This window comes from Dendroctonus ponderosae, unplaced genomic scaffold (assembly GCF_020466585.1).
Source record: "Dendroctonus ponderosae isolate FM_Combo_2020 unplaced genomic scaffold, Dpon_F_20191213v2 Dpon_F_20191213_11, whole genome shotgun sequence".
NCBI classification, from domain to species: domain Eukaryota; kingdom Metazoa; phylum Arthropoda; class Insecta; order Coleoptera; family Curculionidae; genus Dendroctonus; species Dendroctonus ponderosae.
The window spans coordinates 5,768,420-5,787,284 of NW_026017213.1; the positions used below are offsets into that span (position 1 = coordinate 5,768,420).

The 18,865-nt window shown below is 43.1% G+C and overlaps 4 protein-coding genes across 4 annotated transcripts in view; 2 read left to right on the plus strand and 2 right to left on the minus strand.

The window, feature by feature from the left end:
• Positions 1–5,333, plus strand: part of LOC125502919 (U2 snRNP-associated SURP motif-containing protein-like) — a 7,031-nt gene extending 1,698 nt beyond the window's left edge. Inside the window, exons 2-11 of the mRNA XM_048662410.1 lie at positions 2,464–2,825; positions 2,880–3,048; positions 3,108–3,534; positions 3,587–3,649; positions 3,701–3,807; positions 3,863–4,037; positions 4,089–4,299; positions 4,796–4,885; positions 4,950–5,073; positions 5,176–5,333. Coding sequence (XP_048518367.1) covers positions 2,475–2,825; positions 2,880–3,048; positions 3,108–3,534; positions 3,587–3,649; positions 3,701–3,807; positions 3,863–4,037; positions 4,089–4,299; positions 4,796–4,885; positions 4,950–5,073; positions 5,176–5,276 — 1,818 coding nt within the window. The 5' untranslated portion in view covers positions 2,464–2,474 and the 3' untranslated portion in view covers positions 5,277–5,333. The remainder of the gene's footprint in view (positions 1–2,463; positions 2,826–2,879; positions 3,049–3,107; positions 3,535–3,586; positions 3,650–3,700; positions 3,808–3,862; positions 4,038–4,088; positions 4,300–4,795; positions 4,886–4,949; positions 5,074–5,175) is intronic.
• Positions 1–5,646, minus strand: part of LOC109537569 (sodium-coupled monocarboxylate transporter 1) — a 7,274-nt gene extending 1,628 nt beyond the window's left edge. The window contains exons 1-9 of the mRNA XM_019904355.2: positions 5,367–5,646; positions 2,203–2,362; positions 2,029–2,146; positions 1,869–1,936; positions 1,338–1,492; positions 1,131–1,271; positions 857–1,075; positions 387–657; positions 49–337 (exon numbers count right to left, since the gene is read on the minus strand). Coding sequence (XP_019759914.2) covers positions 49–337; positions 387–657; positions 857–1,075; positions 1,131–1,271; positions 1,338–1,492; positions 1,869–1,936; positions 2,029–2,146; positions 2,203–2,362; positions 5,367–5,563 — 1,618 coding nt within the window. The 5' untranslated portion in view covers positions 5,564–5,646. The remainder of the gene's footprint in view (positions 1–48; positions 338–386; positions 658–856; positions 1,076–1,130; positions 1,272–1,337; positions 1,493–1,868; positions 1,937–2,028; positions 2,147–2,202; positions 2,363–5,366) is intronic.
• Positions 1–18,865, plus strand: part of LOC109537601 (ATP-dependent RNA helicase bel) — an 86,232-nt gene that overhangs the window by 60,222 nt on the left and 7,145 nt on the right. The window lies entirely within an intron of this gene.
• Positions 6,771–16,002, minus strand: LOC109537580 (insulin-like growth factor 2 mRNA-binding protein 1; the record flags this gene model as incomplete). Its single annotated transcript, XM_048662409.1, is given in 8 exon segments — positions 6,771–11,230; positions 11,363–11,608; positions 12,027–12,161; positions 12,218–12,411; positions 12,774–13,048; positions 13,114–13,316; positions 13,375–13,549; positions 15,832–16,002. Coding segments are annotated over 8 exon segments (1,537 nt in total), but the record flags the coding sequence as incomplete, so codon positions are not given.

Consider the following 18,865-nt stretch of genomic DNA (forward strand, 5'->3'; position numbering starts at 1 on the left):
CCCGCCCCTGATTGTAAAGTGCTGCGTTCCAAATTTGCTATTCCTTACCGGTTAAATAGCTGACAACCAATCCGATAGCAATCGCCCCTATTGTACCCAATGGCGTGTAGTACATGTAGGAGATTCTGTAAAGGAAAAAAGCCGCTTCCGGCACCTTCTTAGGAGAATCGGACGACAACGTGATGCTTAAGTAGTCGGCCACCCAGTCGGCGCTGCATCCTTCCACCGAAACGGATTTTTGGGGAAATCGGATAATCCCATGGGCAATATCGGTTTGAGATCCCACGGAGATCCATGTGATGAATGCGCCGCTTAAAAGCCCCCCAACCAGAGCCCCCTGAAACGGACAGAAATCACCTAAAAGTGGATACTAGGGAGCAATTTACCTCTGGAGTGGCCCCTGGAAAGAACATTCCCAAACAGAACACGCCCAATAAGGGCCCGGCAGTGATCGCTCCGATGCTTCCAGCGGCCTGGATTAACGTCCCGAGTTTCTCCACGACGAACACCAGCCCCACGCAAATCACTCCGATTGTTGCGACGATCATTTTCATCAGAAAACTGGCCTGGGCTTCAGTCAACGGCCGCTTTAGTCGCGGCTTAATCAGGTCCTCAAAAATCACTCCGGTCATCGAGTTTAGTCCGGTGGACATYGAGCTGCATACAAATCAGTGAGCAGGTACGGGAAAAGTACAGAAAATCGACTACTTTGTTGAAATTGAGAACTAAATTGCGCAAGATTCCATAGGTTGGCAAGTTGTTTTTACATATATGCTACTTTACAAATGGACGATGTCTTAAGCCRGAAATTCACATAAAAAAACACAATAAGACTTGAAGTAAAATGCGCAAGTACCTCAAAGCTGCACTGAACACTCCACTAACAAACATGCCTGGCAGGCCTGGGATGTCGCCAAGAGTATCCATGATAAAGTAGGGCAGCAACTGGTCGGATTTATCAATCCAGCCTCTTGTGACTGGATCGCACTTCTGGTAGTAGGCGTAGATCACCAGGCCCATGTAGCAGCACATTGACACCAACACCCAAAGACCCACAACCAAGATTCCGATGGTTCTATGAAACATTTGCTGTAGTTGCAAAGAGTGTGGAGGTCTGGATTAAGGCCTACATGCGAGCTGATGCGAGTGTGGGCATTGCCAGACATCGTTGGACCATCGCCTGGTTAATCGAGCAAGAGGCCAGCCAGTAGAAGAAGTTGCCAATGGTCACTGTCCAGAAGGAGTGGCGGATGGTGGGGTCTAGATCCATTCTATGAGAACCCCATTGCATTGATCCAGCCACAGTTCGATTCTATCCATCGTTTAGGGCGACTTACTCAAAAAATTCTATCCTGCCTCCTTCAGAGTTCCGTTTCCAGACTTCCTTGACGCCCCCCACTCGCACAGTTCCGACCACCACAGTAATCACCAAGGCTCCAAACATTACGGCCGTTTGGATGGTGTCCGTCCATACCACAGCCTTCAGCCCGCCCTGGAAGATCAGCTCTATTAATAGAGTAACAGTAGAGGCACCAGGTTCTACATCAGTCAAAATCATTGTCATCTACACCATAAGATCATGGCGCAGTCGAAAGCAGTGAGCGCCCGCGGGGTTTCGCCGGCTTACGCGCTGCCCGAAGAAGATGAGCTGATGCTGATAATACTGATGATCGCTCTCATGGCTTCGGTTCTACTGCCGCTGCTGATGGTGATTTCGCCGTTTCTTCTGCTCGACAGCCCCTCTTTGACCGCTTTGGTCATTTTCATGGCTTTAATGCCGGGCATGCTTTTGAGCTCCGGCGACTTTCGCACCATGATGGGACAATGGCTGGGGCACCTGCTAGAAAGGCGCTGATCTCGCTACTTACTAAGGTCGTGTAGAAGATGCAAACTATGCAAACCACCGGCGTCACCAGATGTAGATTAATGCCTGTAACTGAAATAAACCATTCAATTAGTGAGGGTTTCATTGCGCGAAACGTCCGAACTGGATCTCCTAGTCCAATACTTACTCAATCGAATACTTGCCTTGACTGAAAGCCAATGCCGGCACGTAAATGACTATGGGGATGTAGAGGAGCATCTTGGCGAGGAACATGATGGTTCCTAACATGCGGACAGTGTTGCTGAACCGGAGGTTTAAGTACTTTAAAAGGAAGCTACTTCATTTATCGGTCGCGTGGGCGTTTGTGCGCCACCTACCTCATAGGTTGAGGTGATTTTCAACTGGTAGAAAACCGGCAGGATCGCGTAGCCCATGATGATGGCGACGAAAACTTCCGAAACTAAGGTCATCCAGAACTGGGTTCCATAGGTGTACATCTCAGCGGGGATCCCTAACAGGCTGATGCCTGAGATGTAACTGCAATAGGTTAAATCTCAAGAGCCGAGAGAACAAGAACAACTACCCAAACAGAGTAGGCTCCGCCCCCTTACTAACCCACACCTCCCTAATTATTTCAGAAACCCCGACTATGCCTAAACGAGAGCACGAGCGCAAGCTTCGCAAAGAGCAAGAGGCTACTGCTCATGTGTTTCAAGAGTTTGTCAAGTCGTTTCAAGAGGCACCAATGCCGAGCAAGACGTTTGTGAAATCCGGCGTTCTATTCGCCGATAAAAACGAGCTGAAACCTTTGGAAATCCAGCTGTACAAGCCGACGCCACTGATTAAAGCCAGCACGGCCATGCCGAGTGCTTTGGAGTGTGCAAAGCTGGTGAGAGAGGAGCCGAAGCGAGGCAAAGTCAAGCCCAAGTCGAACTTGGAGCTGTTAAAAGAGGAGCTGAAGCAGCGCCACTCTGAAAAGGGGGAGCGCGATAAACTTAAGGTTTAACTGGTTAACGGGATCTGGCCGAGTTTTGGAACGTTGTTTGGTTCTCAGGAGGAACTAATCATGTCAGGTCCAGCTTTGAGCTACTTCGATGGTGGCGACCCGAACTCCACCAATCTCTTCGTCGCCAATCTCAACACCGATGTGACAGAAGCCAATCTAATGGAGGAATTCGGCATTTATGGGCCTTTGGCCAGTGTGAAGATTATGTGGCCCAGAGGTAAACCTCTCTCTTCCCATTAGTCTTTCTCCTATTCCAGCTTCCTCATTCTCCTTCAGGCAAAGAGCGGTTTAAAAACATGAACACCAACTGCGGATTTGTGGCTTTTATGAGCAGGCGCGATGCGGAACGCGCGCTCAACCACATGAAGAACCGCATTGATATGCGGGTGGGCTGGGGAAAGTCTGTGGATTTGCCCACTCATCCCGTCTTCATCCCCCCCGAGCTGTTGAAGCTCTATTTGCCTCCTCCATCCAGTGGCCTGCCCTTCAACGCTCAACCATCCAAGGCGGCTGATTGGGAGGGAGCCACAGTGAAAGTCACAATTCCTCTTAACAAAAAGCTGCTGGCCTTGATCAATCGCATGGTGGAGTTTGTGGTCAAAGAAGGCCCTCTATTTGAGGCAATGATTATGAATAAGGAGCTGAGCAATCCCGAGTACAGCTTCTTGTTCGACAACAAGTCGGCGAATCATGTGTATTATAGGCGAGTAAGGGGTTTTTCCCTAGGGATGTTTGTGCTAACGAAGTGGTTCTAGATGGAAGCTGTTTAGCGTCCTGCAAGCGGACTCTACGCGGGAGTGGAGACTACAGCCATTTAGGTAATTGTGCGGATTTCCAGCTGTTCATTGCTAATTTTCGTGTGCACTCAGAATGTTTGTTGGAGGCTCCATTTGGCTGCCGCCGGTAGCCCCGAACTATCAAGCAGGCATGCCCGAGGAGCTTGTCAATTCCCTGGACTCCAGCAGCAGTTTGTCGAGTAAAAACCGCCGATCTTCCAAGTTTCTTTACTGTTCATGAGTTAATGTTTCCAGACAACCAATGCGAGCGTCTAATCGAAATAATCCAGAGCTTGAACTTGAGCCGCAGCTCCATCGCGGAAGCAATGGTGTTTTGCTTGAATCACTCCGCGGCCCTTAAAGATTCTCTGGATATTATTACAGAGTCTTTGTTCAATCCAACCACTCGCCCTGCCAGAAAATTGGCAAGGTAGTGAAGGTTTCTCTATCCTTTCATTGTTCTACTAAGATGGTTTTCTAGGGTATATCTGCTCTCTGACGTGTTGAGCAATTGCGCCAATGAGCCCAAGGGGGTGAACATTCAAGCCATATTAGAACAAGTCTTCAACGATCTTAAGAGCAGCTTCGCTGCTTTTGAGCCCGCGGAAAAGACCCAGTTCGGCCCAAAAGTCCTGCGAGTTCTGCGCCATTTAGACACCATCAGCTTCCTGACCTCCAGCCTATACGCAAAAGTAAGCAGCCCTTTACTTCAAAAGTCCACAGCGCATTTTTGGAAACTCTTTGGGGCACTTCAGTTTGGGAGCAGTTTATATTTTCTATAGCGTTTGATGTGTGTTGCGTGGAGCGAGTCCATAAACAAAAAGAACCGGGCAAAGTGCACTCGGTCAGGTTGTTTACGGCGTGAACGACTATCTAGTCGTTCTTTTCCTCATACAGGATACTATATATTTCCTTGTCTAGAATGACGTTACAGACGTCATTTAAATACCCGTCTTATTTTACGATTTAACTATCACCGACCCGTTGGGGCGTGGTTTATGAACCTGCTCCTTCTGGTTGACGCGAATCGCGCAACGCTGCTCGAAAATTGAAGTGGTCCCTAATAGGGTAAAATTAACCAGAATGAGGAGTTTTGCATGTTAGTCTTAAGACTAGTTCAGCAACTTAAGACTGGTTATGCTGAAACTCACCGAGTATTCGCTACTGGATCTGTAATGGTTGTTTCAGTTTCAGGCCGATTTCAAGCCAACCAGCGAGGAACCGCTGGACGAAAAAAACCCGCTGAAGAACATCGACAAGCCGAAACGAGTAACCACGGTAAGTTTAGAGCAGAGTTTTCTAGTTTGGAAACCATTCGAACGATTATTTTGGTTTTTCGTAGATTCCACTACAGTACTTTGTGCCTTCGAAATGGGATACAGTCGATCCAGAGGATTTTGAGACGCAGTCGATGTCTTCCTCCAAACTTTACTACTTGGAGCTGCTGAATGAACGCAACAAGCAAGGTGAGTTTAGAAAATAGTAGAGGTTTTGTTAGTTGTTCACTTCTGGATGTCGTATGGAAACACAATGCGGAATTGTTTTGATAACGCGAGTGGATTTTTCAGAAACCTCAATTGATAGGTCGAAGGCCAGAAAGAGGAAAAGCGATAAGAGTCCTGCGCGAAAACCCATAAACGACAAAAAGCGCAAAACCCCTAGATCTTAGTTATGAATTTGTAGATGTTAAATATATTACAGGCCAATTAGTTTGCTTGATAGAGGGTGCAAAAGTTAGTTATCTTCCACTAGTACTCACCTAGCAATGAGGGACATGGAAATGGGAAAAATGCCCATAGTTTTGCCGCCCATCAAATACTCAGAAGTGGTGTTTTGCTTGATTTTGGCGAAGAACGCAAAATACACTCCGACAAGTGCGGACACGATCAACATAATGGCAAACACCATATAATCAATCCAGTCAAAGTATTTTTTCACTTGATCTTCCGCGTCCATTCTTGCTTCCTTTGGTTTGTAAACTGCAAGATTCTATAAATGGAACGCTGCAGAACTCTAAATGTGGGCAATTGCTCGGCTGATACTCTAGCCCCAATTTAGCCTCAATTGAACAATTGGGTTGCCCATCAAAAGTATTACATTGTTTAAGATGGAATCCGGAGGATGAGTGTAATTGCTGGGAAATGAAATAGTCGGATTATTTGCAATTTGCGAATTTTGCCGAATTATCACGCGAATGATTAGCAGCCGCTGTTTTGATTCAATTTTAGCACTTTTAACGGCAAAAAACGGTGTTTTCTCCACGTTTGTTCTTGCTTCTGTTTGCTAGTGGGAATTTGGGACCTTGTCTTTGGTTTTCTATCCATCCCTTTATTTCCTGCTGTTTCAATTGGCTTAGATTTCTTTTTCTCTGCTCTCATTTTCCTTCCTACTTACTTTGTGCTTGTTTTTCTTCCACTTTCATTTCTGTGCTTGTTTCTTGACTGCAAGAAAACCCGCTTGATTGGCAATTTTATTAGCGCTTAAAGCTTCAAACTGGCCTTCTTTCTCCCATGCCTGAACAACTTTTGAAAGAACTAAACATTTTGCGGCAGCTGAAGTTTTACAAAAGAAATTTTTGTCGAAAAACTCACTAGAGGATTTCCGCCCGCATTTTCACGTTTTATTTTTTTTCTCGCAAACCAACAAGATTTCTTCGGAAAGTTATTTTTCCTTCATTCTATTAAGTGGCTTTCCATGAAAATATTTGAAATCAAACCGGATCAAGAACCAAAGCACGCCACTGAATTGAGGTCGGCAATATCTACAAAGATGTGGAATTTTTTGCTGAAATCTATATTAAGCGTGCTACTGCTGATTTGGATTAGACGATCAGAGCTTGAATGTGAGGAAAAAAATTGGGAAATTTGTACATTTTGGACAAGCGAATAGACGGCAATTTTTGAGTTCTTTGAGCACGAAAATGTTCATAAAAACGTGGTATTCTTATGCGTTAAAACCCAAAAAACCGATAATTTTGAACGGAATTCCCACGTTTTGGACACGCAATTACAGGCAAATCATATAAAATCCACTCTTTGCTCTAGAAGATATAATTTGTGCTTTCCCTGTGCGTTGATGTCGTTCCGGAGAGTCGCGACCTTTAAACTTGGTTTAAAAATGGTTCACTTTTGGAAGTGTAGGTGTTGAAAATGAAACTGCAAAATTAAGGGAACACTATTTATTTTAACTTAAACGATTGAAGTTTGAATAAATGTAACCAGATTGGTTGTATGCCATCAACAAACAGAAACGTGAAAAGAACAATATGCAATTACATTGATTTATCCTAACCATCATGCATCATCATCTACATATTAACCGATCGGGTAAACCGGATCGGGCCATCCATCGGCTCGACGTTAGTCTAACTTGTGTATAACTCTTTATGTAAAATATTGTTTACTCCCATTAAAAAACAACCTGAGTAAGTCCTGAGACGAATTATAAACGTTTGTAGATGTTGATGTTTTGCTTGATCTATATATTTATATTGAAGCACCTCAATTAACAAACTACTGTAAAGGGAGGGCGGTTCGATCGATCGGCCGGATTGAAAGATGGGCGTCTCGATGGAACCGCATGTACAACATTTGTGGGGTTCGCGATGAAGCAATGGCACACAATATATATGTATATTTATATACCGACTATTACCTATAGTTAATTAATGTTGCAAACGGAAGAATGATTTATTTTACAAATAGCATTCACCAGACTCTTAACTTATGATACCCAAGTAAAACATGAACAACAAAATTAATGTTTTATAGAAATATTATATAATTACTGAGGTAGTTTAACTCCTTAGACCGGCGGATAGTTTCAATACTTCACGGTAAAGGTCAATCTCTCTATCTACCAAAGCTACTGATTTTCAAGTGCGCGGAACTGATGATTGAGACGGTCCTGGTTGTTATCAATAAGTTGCTACTATCCGCGTCCAAGCTCTACTAAATCTACAGCGGGCTGGTTTGCACGATCAGTCTCCTTCCAGCATTAACATGTACTATAAACTAAGTAAATTAAAAAAATATATTCGTCACTTGCAATAATCAATCAATCAAGTGTACGGATACGGATAAAACATGAGTTACAATGTCGGTTATAATAAGGGCCTCTGATAGGCGATAACGGAGGCTTAATTGGTTAAGCTAGTTGACGAATAAAGACCTTAACAGTACTGAAACGCGTGAAGCAGCAAGTTTTCAAAGTGGGGTTTGTGTACAGACTACCAACTTTTATGTTAATCTAGACATTTCAACTGATAAACGAGTAAAATTGACTGCTAGCCAGTAACGAGGAAAAGGAAACTCATCGACCTGAAGAGGGCGCATTATCACTAATAATATATTTAAAGAAAAAACGTAATAATTAGTGAAACTACACAAAAAACCTTCATATTTATACTAAACGTCAATATTACCCGTATACAGGTTTCGTTAGGCACTATTATACCCATAGTTTAATGCAAATAGCTAAATGTTGATGCGGCTTCAATGTGCTTGTTGATTGCCGATTGCGGATCATCTGATTCTGATTTACTTATAGTCGTTTTGTCAGTGTGGATGCGGCCCGGAATGTTCATACCGAGTGCATCGAGTGCGCTCGGTATAGACATCAAGTCACTTTGCACATCCACTCTGATGTTGCCTAAACAATCTATGTGTAAGACTGGGAGGTAAAAAGCCGACGAATTTGGTTAATAATATGGTTTCAACGATTATCAACTGGGTCGGATCGATTAAATTCTACCATCCAATGAAACTGTAAGCGTTCCATATCTATAAACATGCGGATTGCTGTTTGTCTACAGGCTGGTCCATGTTTAAAGTGCGTTCGATTCAACCGCTACCGAAAATAATCAGAAAAATCACCAAAGAGAATTAATTCGCCATTTGTGCCACCCTGTACAATTTGCGGGCAAAGAATTTCAGTCAGGGACATTTTAAAGTTACCTTGCACCATACAAGGGTGTCCCCACAAACATTACGTGTGTTTTTTTCAATTGAACACCCCAAATATCAAGGCAAATTACTGGCTTTTTATGTGGGACACCCTATAAGTTTTTGCATCAACGGACGCAGAATTTGATCCGTTCTTATGCATCTTAATGTGAACTGGCAGTTGTAAAATTAGTAGGTGGCCAATATGGTCTTCAAAAACGTCAAACTTAGAGCGACATTGACATTTCATCGGTCAGTCAAAAGTTGTCAAAGTGAGGAACTATTCAATAGAGAAAGGAACTGCTCTCGCCATATAGAATGACATGGAGATTAGGGATAAAAAGTAATTTGAAAACAAATGTTTTCAGGGAGACATTTCTGTAAAAAAATAAATAAAAAAAACTATTGACTTGTTTAAAGTCTCTTAAAAAACTATGTAGTTGAATAAAGTCGCCCAGATTTAGCGCCACCGTGTATAAGGTGGCCCTCTTAAAGCAATCTGCGGGTGACGCTATGCAGGTTTTGGGAAATATTTGTTTATTAGAAAGTTGAGTGGATTTTTCTGGATATTTTCGCTAGTTGATTGCGGTTAGTCGGGCGGCACTTAAATGCGGAAACACCCTGTATATGGGGAACAGCATGTGACTGACGTCGTTGGGTGAATTATTGGGTTGCTACGCTGCGGAGGTTACCCGTTCTGGTGCCTAAAAGTAGCGGGCAATTTTGGGAGGGGGTCTGAAACGAAAAATCGCGTCGTTTTCCCGAAAAGCCCCCCCGCCATAGTGGGAGGTTCTTCCGAGAACGGGGGGATTTTGTCGATTTTTTTTTGGATTTTGTAGCGGCCTGGAAAATTCCTAACGTTGTTAGTAGGTAATATTGGAGCATGCGGCTCGCGTATTGATTGACCCGGAATGCTTCCAAGTATTACATACTGTAGTTTCTTTTCGATATCGTGTGAAATAAATGGATTGCCTATGCATTAGCGCTCGTTTTGTGTGGTTTTTGTGTGAACTTTTTGAAAGATTTGCTTTGTTTCGTCCCGAATGTCGGTGGGCAAGTGCTTGAACTGCTCTTATCTGCTGCCGGAAATAAATACATGAACCCTTTCATTTTTTTTTCGTTTAAACAAATCTGGTAACATTCTTGCACTTTGGCACACTTTATAAACCTTTACAAATAATTTAAAAAATTTTATACATAAAAAATCTAATAAATATATCCATTTTTTTCACAATTTTAAAAATAGCGACCCCGCTATACTTAAAACGCTCTTAACAAAAAAATATCCTCCCCAACAAACAATTTTTTTTATCAAAAATATTCAATTTTTACAATTTCCCCACAAGGGGGCAAGGCCTGGGCGGGCCCACTTCCCTCTTGATTTTCCTTTGTACTATTAGGGATGCGGATGGCCTTGACGCAAGGCACCATGCCGCCAGCAAGATAGAGTCCACCTTGCTAGTCCTATCTGGTATTTATCGTCTATGCAACAATTAATTCTTCGACTGCGCCCCTTTGGGGGCCGCAGCCTTTGCAAGGTTGCAGCCAGGCCTGGTCCGGCGATGAAACAAATTACTGTCCAGCCCTGGCTGCAACAGTTCCAGATATCGATTTAACAATCTCCTAACAATAAAATTAAAGTAATTTAACTTAATAGTCCGAAGCATTCACGTCTTACATTGTCTTTTTAGTCATATAAAAAACACTTCAAATTCACACATTCAGAAATAATGCGGCGCCAGCCCACGAAGCGTCGCGCCTTCATTGGCTGCCGCCCTTTTTCAGGAACTTTGGCGTCTTCTTGTTTCGTTTTTGTCTTTTTGTGACTAATAGAATTGTTGTTGGTTGTTGTTGTTTGTTGCATTTTATCATAATGGAAATCCAAATTTGCCGCCGTCGGGCGGGGCGTTTCGATGCACATTCTTGATTGCGCATAGAGGTTCGTATCTTTGGTAGTTCATATATAGTGTGGCGCAATTTGGGCCTGCATGTACGCATTTTTTTTTTTTTTTTGGTTAGGCTAACAAGCTTTAAGGATTTTTTTCGCAAATGCCCAGTTTCGTCTTTAGCCGTCCTCATGCAGGCCGCGCTATTGAACCACACGTGGTACAATCAGGTAAAACAAGCAATTAAAACTGTTAAGGAAAAATGACAAAGCATCTCAAACGCTGAGGTTGCAATGGTTGGTTGCGGTAAAAATAACGGAAATTTGTATGGCTATAAATCTAAAATATATTTTGATTTCTTGAGGTAGATTGTAGTGTAGGCACGGAGTTGACATACCATATTCCACTAACTGTTCTCCAAACTTTCCACTTAGACGCTTAACACTTACATGTATCGGGAAAATGGGGGGGCGAAAGCTGCTCGCGCGCCCTCTCGCACTGAACTGACTGACTGACTGACTGGAAACCATCAAAAACCATAGAAGGAAAAGCAATCGGAAAATGAATATTGCAAGTAGTGGAAGGCCTCGAGATGGTCCTATACAATAAGGTATGTGAAACCTATGCGCAAGGCAGTGAATGTTGTTGACTGGTCTCTATTGTTGTTCGGGTGTTTGCGCCTCGGGCTGCGATTGAGTGCTACCCTCTTTCGCTGGGCGCGCTGGGCGCGGCCTTGCGCCCGCTGGCGCCGGAATGGCTTGCAATACCATCGCGCGAATTCTTCGTTGAGCCGACTGCAAACGACAAAACCAATCACTCTCGATAATCTATCACTATCACCCCGATCATCAGATAATAACCTCACTTAATGCGAGGCAAAATACCCCCGTCAAAGCTTTGTCGGCTAAACATCCTCTGGGTCTCACCTGAACACTAAAGAATGGTCCAATGATATGTACAGTGGTTTCATCTTCTTGCGGCGTGGCTCCTTGCTCGGGCAACTTGATAACACTTCCAGTGACTCTTTGCAGCTCGCGCACATTCTGGCCGCCCTTTCCGATGATGCGGCCCACTTGCGAACTGGGCACCAAAATTTCCACTGTCAGTCTCACATCATCCGAGCCGGCCACGAAGCCCTCCTCCCTCATCTTCTCGAAGATCAAATATTGCGCCTACAAATACAAACGGGAGATGAAACTACGCCCACTCGGGAAAAATTGTTGTGTTTTTATTGATGCGTCGTATGGATATGCTGATTCATTGGCGTTTGATTTGGGTAAATTGGTAACTGTTGACATCAGCCGATGACAGCAAACGTCAAGACCGGAAGGTCGCCATTTCTCTCTCTCCGCTGTCTGTCAAAGCGCTGTCACCTGTCCTTTGTCATTTTATGAATGCGTAAAAACTGCAGAAGAAAATCCATTTCCACAAAAACGCCAACAAGAAAAGATGTTGGGACATGGATTTTCTATACGGTGAGCCATGGATAACCTCTCACGCTCAAACTAACAGTTGATATTACGTCTATCGTTAACATTAACAAGCGCATATATCCCGGTGCATTTATTGGAGACAATTAAAAAAAATTACCTTCCATTGCGCTTCAGGGGTTCCCACAACGGTAACGCGTCGTTCGCTAGGCGTTTCTTGCGGCTTCGACTCGTCCAGTGGGGCGATTTTGACCGAAGCGCCCGAAAAGCGAATAATGTTGCGGATATGCGAGCCCTGCAATCAACAATTCTCAGTCGGACCAAATTAAAATGATGTCGGGCTGCGCTCACTTTGGTTCCAATGATGGCGCCGACGGCGTTGTTTGGAATGTACAAGTAGGTTGATTCTTGAACATCGGCTGCTTGGCTATGACTGAGCCCTGTAGATGGGAAAACTCCCGCTGGATAGGGAGCCTGGCCTGCGTACAGGCCACGCGATCCATACCCAATGCCTGCAGTGGCCATCATCGCCATTGGATGCAAACCTGCAAGCCAAAATCAACATGTTTGTTCAAGCCATTCACAGCGAAACTGAGAAATTCGCAGAGAACTCGATCGGAAATTCGGCAACAGTGTATCTTAATTTTTCATTTTACAGTCCTCCCAGTGCCGATGAGCTTTTTTGGTCCCAAATTCGCCTTACTGGGGGTTTCCCATCAATAATTTCGGTGGAAAAGTGCCCGGATAATGGGGAAAGAGTTCACGGAAATAGTATTAGTCTAATATTAGCGTTTGAATAGGTACAGGTTTGGTAATTGTCGGCGTTTCCTTGTATAAATGATCGATATAAATGAGGCACATTGGCGTACTTTGAACATGCAAACGCGCACGAACAGTTGATTTTTACCTGGAAACATCATGGTTTGAGGAGCCATGGCTTGGAGATCGTTCTCGTAGCTTTGCCTCAATTTGGCGCTGATTTGCGCCTCCGCCTTGCTCATGTTGTCGATCGAGCCTTTGACCGTAATGATTCGCTCCAAATTGAACGAGCTGATGTCGTTGATGCTCGATACGGTGATCTTGGTCTCAGTTTCCTGCATGATCCGCTTGATGGTGTTCCCACCCTTCCCTATGATCCGACCAATCAGGTTGTTATGGGCGAGTATTTTCAAAGAGATTTCGCTGGAAAACCGAGCATTTTTTCACAAACCACGCCCCCCAAGGCGCCGTCGCCTCCAATCACTCACCCTTTATTCGTGTTGTTCGACTCCTGCTGCATCACCTCCAAGATCTTCTTGCAGGCGTTGGTGCAGTTCTCCGGATTGCCGAAAATTGTGATCGCCTTCTCCAATGAGCCAACGTTGTCCTTCCGATGCACGTCCACTCGCGCCCTGGTCATTTGCGTTATTTGCCTAATTGTGGAACCCTGTCTTCCAATAATAGCTCCTACCTACGGTTGAGCATCTGTTTGATCAAGTGTTTGATGTATGGAGTGGCTGCATGCTTACCATATCACTTTGTACTAGAATTCGCAGTGGAAAGTCTGTTTGTCGACTTGGTCCGGGAACGACCCCAAATGGGACTCCCGGACCTCGCGGCCCCCGTCGCGATCGCTTCTCCACCGCCAGCTCCACTTTGATCGCTTTGCCCTCCACTTCGACTCCATTCAACTGAACAACAGCTCTGCAACAAAACAACTCAATATCACCCTCTTCTTACTAGTTTTTACTTGAATTATTATAACCTCTTCTTAATTCGCAATTAGTTTACTATTACCATCCTTTTAAAGGTAGGTATAGTCTTTTCAACGGCTATTGAGAATGAAATACTTCATGCTGGTGAACAGTCAGCTTAAAAAACCGGTTTTAATCATATTTTTTCAAATTGAACACCCTGTGTATCAGCTCATATGGGTGAATACCATTAAATTCACTATGAGATGATGTATCATGTTCCTATAAATAAAACGTCAAATTTCCGGAAAAAATGGAAATGCTTACAAAAATTCGATTAATTTGACGTATAATTGAAGTATTTCTCGTGAAGTAATGCTTCAAACCAGTTGTCACATTGACAGTCAATTATGACACATCATGGAAATTTTCGAGAAATACGTCAAAACAAATGTATTTTTTTCGGAAACTTGACGCTTAATGACATACAGGATGTTTTTAGTGACATTTCGATGTGACACTTGATTTCAATGTGTGATTTGAAGCCGATTTATTGGCTGCTTAATGATAAAGTTTACATCGACATTAATTTGGCTTGCTAGAGCAACAAACTGAACTCAAGTGCTCCGACGACTGCTTCAAACGGACATTAAGCGATCCAAATAGGTTCGGTAGTTTTCACTTAAATGAACTTCCGATTGGTACTTTCAAGTGTCAGTAATTCTTGTTTATTACTTTTGTACGGTTATTAAACACAGCCTCTTTTTTCAATTTTCCTCCCCGCTTTGACTAGTCGAATTCCCGATTAGAAGTTTCGTGAAAATTAAGTTTTTTGATGCATTTTGAAGTGAAAACTCGCAGCTATTTTTCATTTAGCATTTCCAAGAGAGTAAAGTCTATTGAGACTTATTAACAACTCCAGGCCAAAAATTGAAATCGAGCTCGGACCAATCAAATCCATCCCATCTTTACCGCATTGCCCAATTTACGTTGTCTCAATAGACTTTGCATAGACTTTTTTTTCACTCTGAAGGCGCCAGGCCTGTTTTGTGTGCATTTTTAATGGTATGTAACTGGATTTGAATGGGCAATTTGACAAAATAAAAAAAAAACTTCGCAAAACCATATGAAAAATTCAACTTCAGGCCGATGTTTGAATGGGGGAAAAACTGATAATAAATCCCGAACTGAATCTCCACTCGACTGGGGCAATAACGCTAATTTACATTATGCATATCGGGCCGCTTACCCAGTTTTGCAGCGCCAACAACAATTATTATTATTATACTTATCCAGTCTTCCGGTGTTATTGAACTGTTGCCTTCTGAATGTTTACAACACGACATTGGCCACTTGGATTGTTGTAACGATCGAAAACTGTGATATATGCGTGTTTCACGCACTCGTATTGATTCATTTGATGCGTTTTCATGTCGAAGAAGTCCCAAACAGGCTGTGGTTTTTCCAGTCGTGACATGTTTAAGTAATCCGACTTCTAAGCACTTTTCGCATTCGATTCATTGAATTCTTAGGAAACAGTCTTCGATTGATTCAACGATCGAAACAAACGAGCGCGAATCCAAGCAGAAGGGAGCTTAAAGGGCTCCAAGTTAACGGTAACCATCGAAATTTGCGGATTTCGATCCCTAACGAGGCAACCAGTTAAAAAGGCCCCAACCGCAAAACATATGCGAAACAAAAAAAATAAACGCAAAACGACGAGTTGGGCACAAGCCTCCTTCGGAGGCACCTGCCCGACGTGTTTCGGTAATTATTCAGCCTCGGATCGAATTATTTCTCGATTAAGACGGTGCTTATCGTCGATAATCACCGCATATCGCCACAATTTGATTTTAAATACCCGCTTTATTAAAACAATCGGTTTTGTGCAAGTACAACGTTTCCCCCGTCGCGTGTCCAACCATCCTGAATGGAAAATTGCTCGATTCGTCACTTGAGTGGAGAAAATCGATTCTCATTTTGGTACTTTGATGCGTCGAAAATGGGTATTTTGTACTCGCCTATGAGTTAAGATTGGGATGAGTTTTCCAGGCTTTTAGGCTGTCGTGAAAAATCGTTTTATTCTGACGTTTCGCACGCGCAAGTGCCTTCAATCTTCAGAGGTGCTGCGCTTGTTCACCACGGCCTAAAAGCCCCGAAATTCGTGCGAAATATTAACACTATCACTGGCGTTTCTAACCATCCATAGTTTGAATTCAAATGTTATGGAAGAGGCCATAAGAATTCGGGTGATTTTTTCTACTAAACTTAATCGATTCAAGTGGTACTTACTGTTGCGCTTGCTCAGTTGTTTCATAGGTGATTTGGACCACTTGGGTGGCCGGATCTTTGGATGTAAGTTTATCACAATGAATGACGCTGCCATGCTGGCCCAGCAGCAGTTCGATGTCTTCAAACTTGATTTGTGGACCCAAATTCGATATTATGATTTTTGACGTTTGGCTGTAACAAAACTACCCAATAGAAACTCGGCATTTCATGCAACGACCACGCCCCCTAGCAAGTCAATCGCGTAAACCACAATTTGAACGTCACTGGTGACGGATTAATGTCACATTGATCTACTGACAGTTGACGGACAGGTCAAGCGCAAAATGACTTAAAAATGTCAATCAAGAAACGTTTCAATTTTGCTTCAGTCAATCGCATCATATGAACGCAACCAACGTTTTGATATTTTTGTCTGTATCTTTTGAAACTTAGATACTTTGAAAGTTAAAAAACTATTTTGGAATTGAAGACTGAAAGGGCACCAACTTATTGTGTGAACAATAGACCTTCGTTATTTCTTGGCCAATAAATCGGGGAAAAAAGTCTTCTTTAGGGGAACGCTGAAAACGGTTTGGCACCTGAAAAAAAATGACGTTGGCAGTTGGTAAAGCTGTCACTAGTCGATTAGTTGCCATAGAAATGCTCAGCCAACTTCATCCAAATGTGAAGCATTGTAACTTTTGGTCCTTCGAGCCGGCCGTGGCAGGATTTTGTTTCGGTTTCAGTTGCAATTGCCAGTTGACAAATCGGCCGCGGCTTGATTTCAATTGCGCCCAGGGCGGAAACGCATCGCGTTACAAGGTGCACTTTTGCACCCCTTTTATTGCATTTTATTATGCATACACCAACATTAACTATCACCGCAACAGGTGAGAGAGACCAGGCATTGGTCATCTTATTAATGAACATCGGTGGCATCGGCATGGAATTTCGATTAAAGCGACATTAACGGTGAATGTTGTTTTGGCCACGAGTTTGATTATCGGCGTGGAAGCATTTGGAAAACGATTCATTCTTCTTTGATGGGTCCGTTTAGCATTTCGGTTTAGGCGCGGGCCGAAAACGCCGTCAAAATAATGCAGAGCGGCCCGAAATAGCTCCGCAGAGCAGACACAAACAGAAAAGGTAACTGCTCTATTTCTGGCACAGTGTTTTTGCGTTCCGCAGAACGTCTCAAGGGTTCGCAAGTCGTTTTTATTTTCTTCAAACATCCTATCGGTTTTCTTCTCTACATTGGCCGATTCGTGGATTCCGGCCTGTTTTCCATTGAAATTCGTAAACAGAGTCTTATCTAATCCATTTCCCTGATAAGGCCTTTGAGCTCATCTAACTGGCACGTGATGGGGACCAAGTACTCAACAGCTAATCAATAAATTTTACATGGTATCGTTTGGGCTCGATACAGTGACGCTTCATCGCCCTCTTTTTCCACAGTGTTTCTTTTTAATAACACGCCACTGATCCAGTGGGTCAATGTCAAACACTAGTAGGTGGCATTTGTTTTTGACGTATCTGGTTGTCACGGTAGCATATTAGAAACTTCTTTTCACATCCAAACTTTTGCAATTTTGTCCTCTGGTTTGAGTTCGAATTGACCGTAGTTTTGCACACTTATTACCCAACCCTGGTAAAACCATTGAAATGAGCCTAAATGCACATCAACAGTTTACAACCCGATGATGAAAAGGGCGTAGTTCATTGTTGGGGCACGCCACTGGAAAAGGGTGAAAACTGGCTTTGGCAAGTGGCAACTAAATGCATCGTCAGTAGTTGCGATGAATCAAGGCTAAAACGCGCCTGAAACTGCAAAATGCGCTCAACTAATCAGCTGCATAGCGAATTCCGTTTGACTATGGAAAAAGAGCTACGGCCCTGGTGGCGTTGAAACGAACGTTGACTTTCAGCTAGGACTAGGGGGCGCACTTACCCACAAACACCCTCTTACGCAAACGGTTGTTGTCAGACTTACCTGAAAAAAAAAGAAAATTACGTTAGAATGCATCGAACAGTTGTTGCTAAACTATACGGGGCGACATTCCACAGATAAGGCACTAGCATCGAAGATAAGGGAACTTTATCTGTTTGTCAATAATAAACTGGAATTAGATCCAAAGTCAACGCCAGCAGATAGCGGAAAAGCGTTGTTGGCTTTGAAGATGTGGTAGTAGATGGGAAGCTGATGGTGGCTTCTCGAATGTCAATCAATTGGATCAAGGCAATTTGCGAGCAATTTTACAGTAGTTTAGGGACAATTTAGGGTTGAAACCTGAAAAGGGACGATTTACAAGCGCCAGCATGGATATCTCGGTTATTAGAGAAGGTGCGAGGTCGGCTCGACTAGGGAAAAGTTGCGCAATAACATGCCATCGCGAAACTTGCAATATTTTAACCAAGTTCCGACATTTCTTAAAAAAACTAAATTTTCAAAAACAATTTATTTCATATTTTGACGTTTACAAATGACATTGGCTGAAATTCCTTCTTAAATAGTCATTTAGTTTGACGCGACAAATCGCTGCTTTTGACATTGGCATCTAATAATGACGGCCTTGAGGCACTCAAATATTGCTTTTGGTGTAATTTGTGGCAATGGCTTTGGCAAACGTCACACAGAAAAATGACATTAGCGACATAACCGGCAAAAATTGGCATCTGATTGACGCTCGCTTTATAGTTTTTGATGCTGACAACATTTGAGTTTGTACGGATTGGTTTTGGCATTGACATTTCCAAGGGGCATCTTTAGTACTGTTAATGACATTTTTGACATTACATGACAGTGACATGAGTTAAAAAAAACTTTAGAAAATTGAGATTTAACACAAAACGCCTTCAAAATCTAGAAGTTCATTTAACAATAAGGTTGGCATTGATGTCGTCAAAGTACACTTTGACGTTTTCCGTAATATTTGAATTTTACATCAATTTCATGTCAAGGAAGCATGTGAATGCAACAAACTCATTGAAAAACACGTCACAAGTTTCAGCTTCAGAGTACTCCATATTTACGGTATATTTAAAGCGTTTTTTGAGC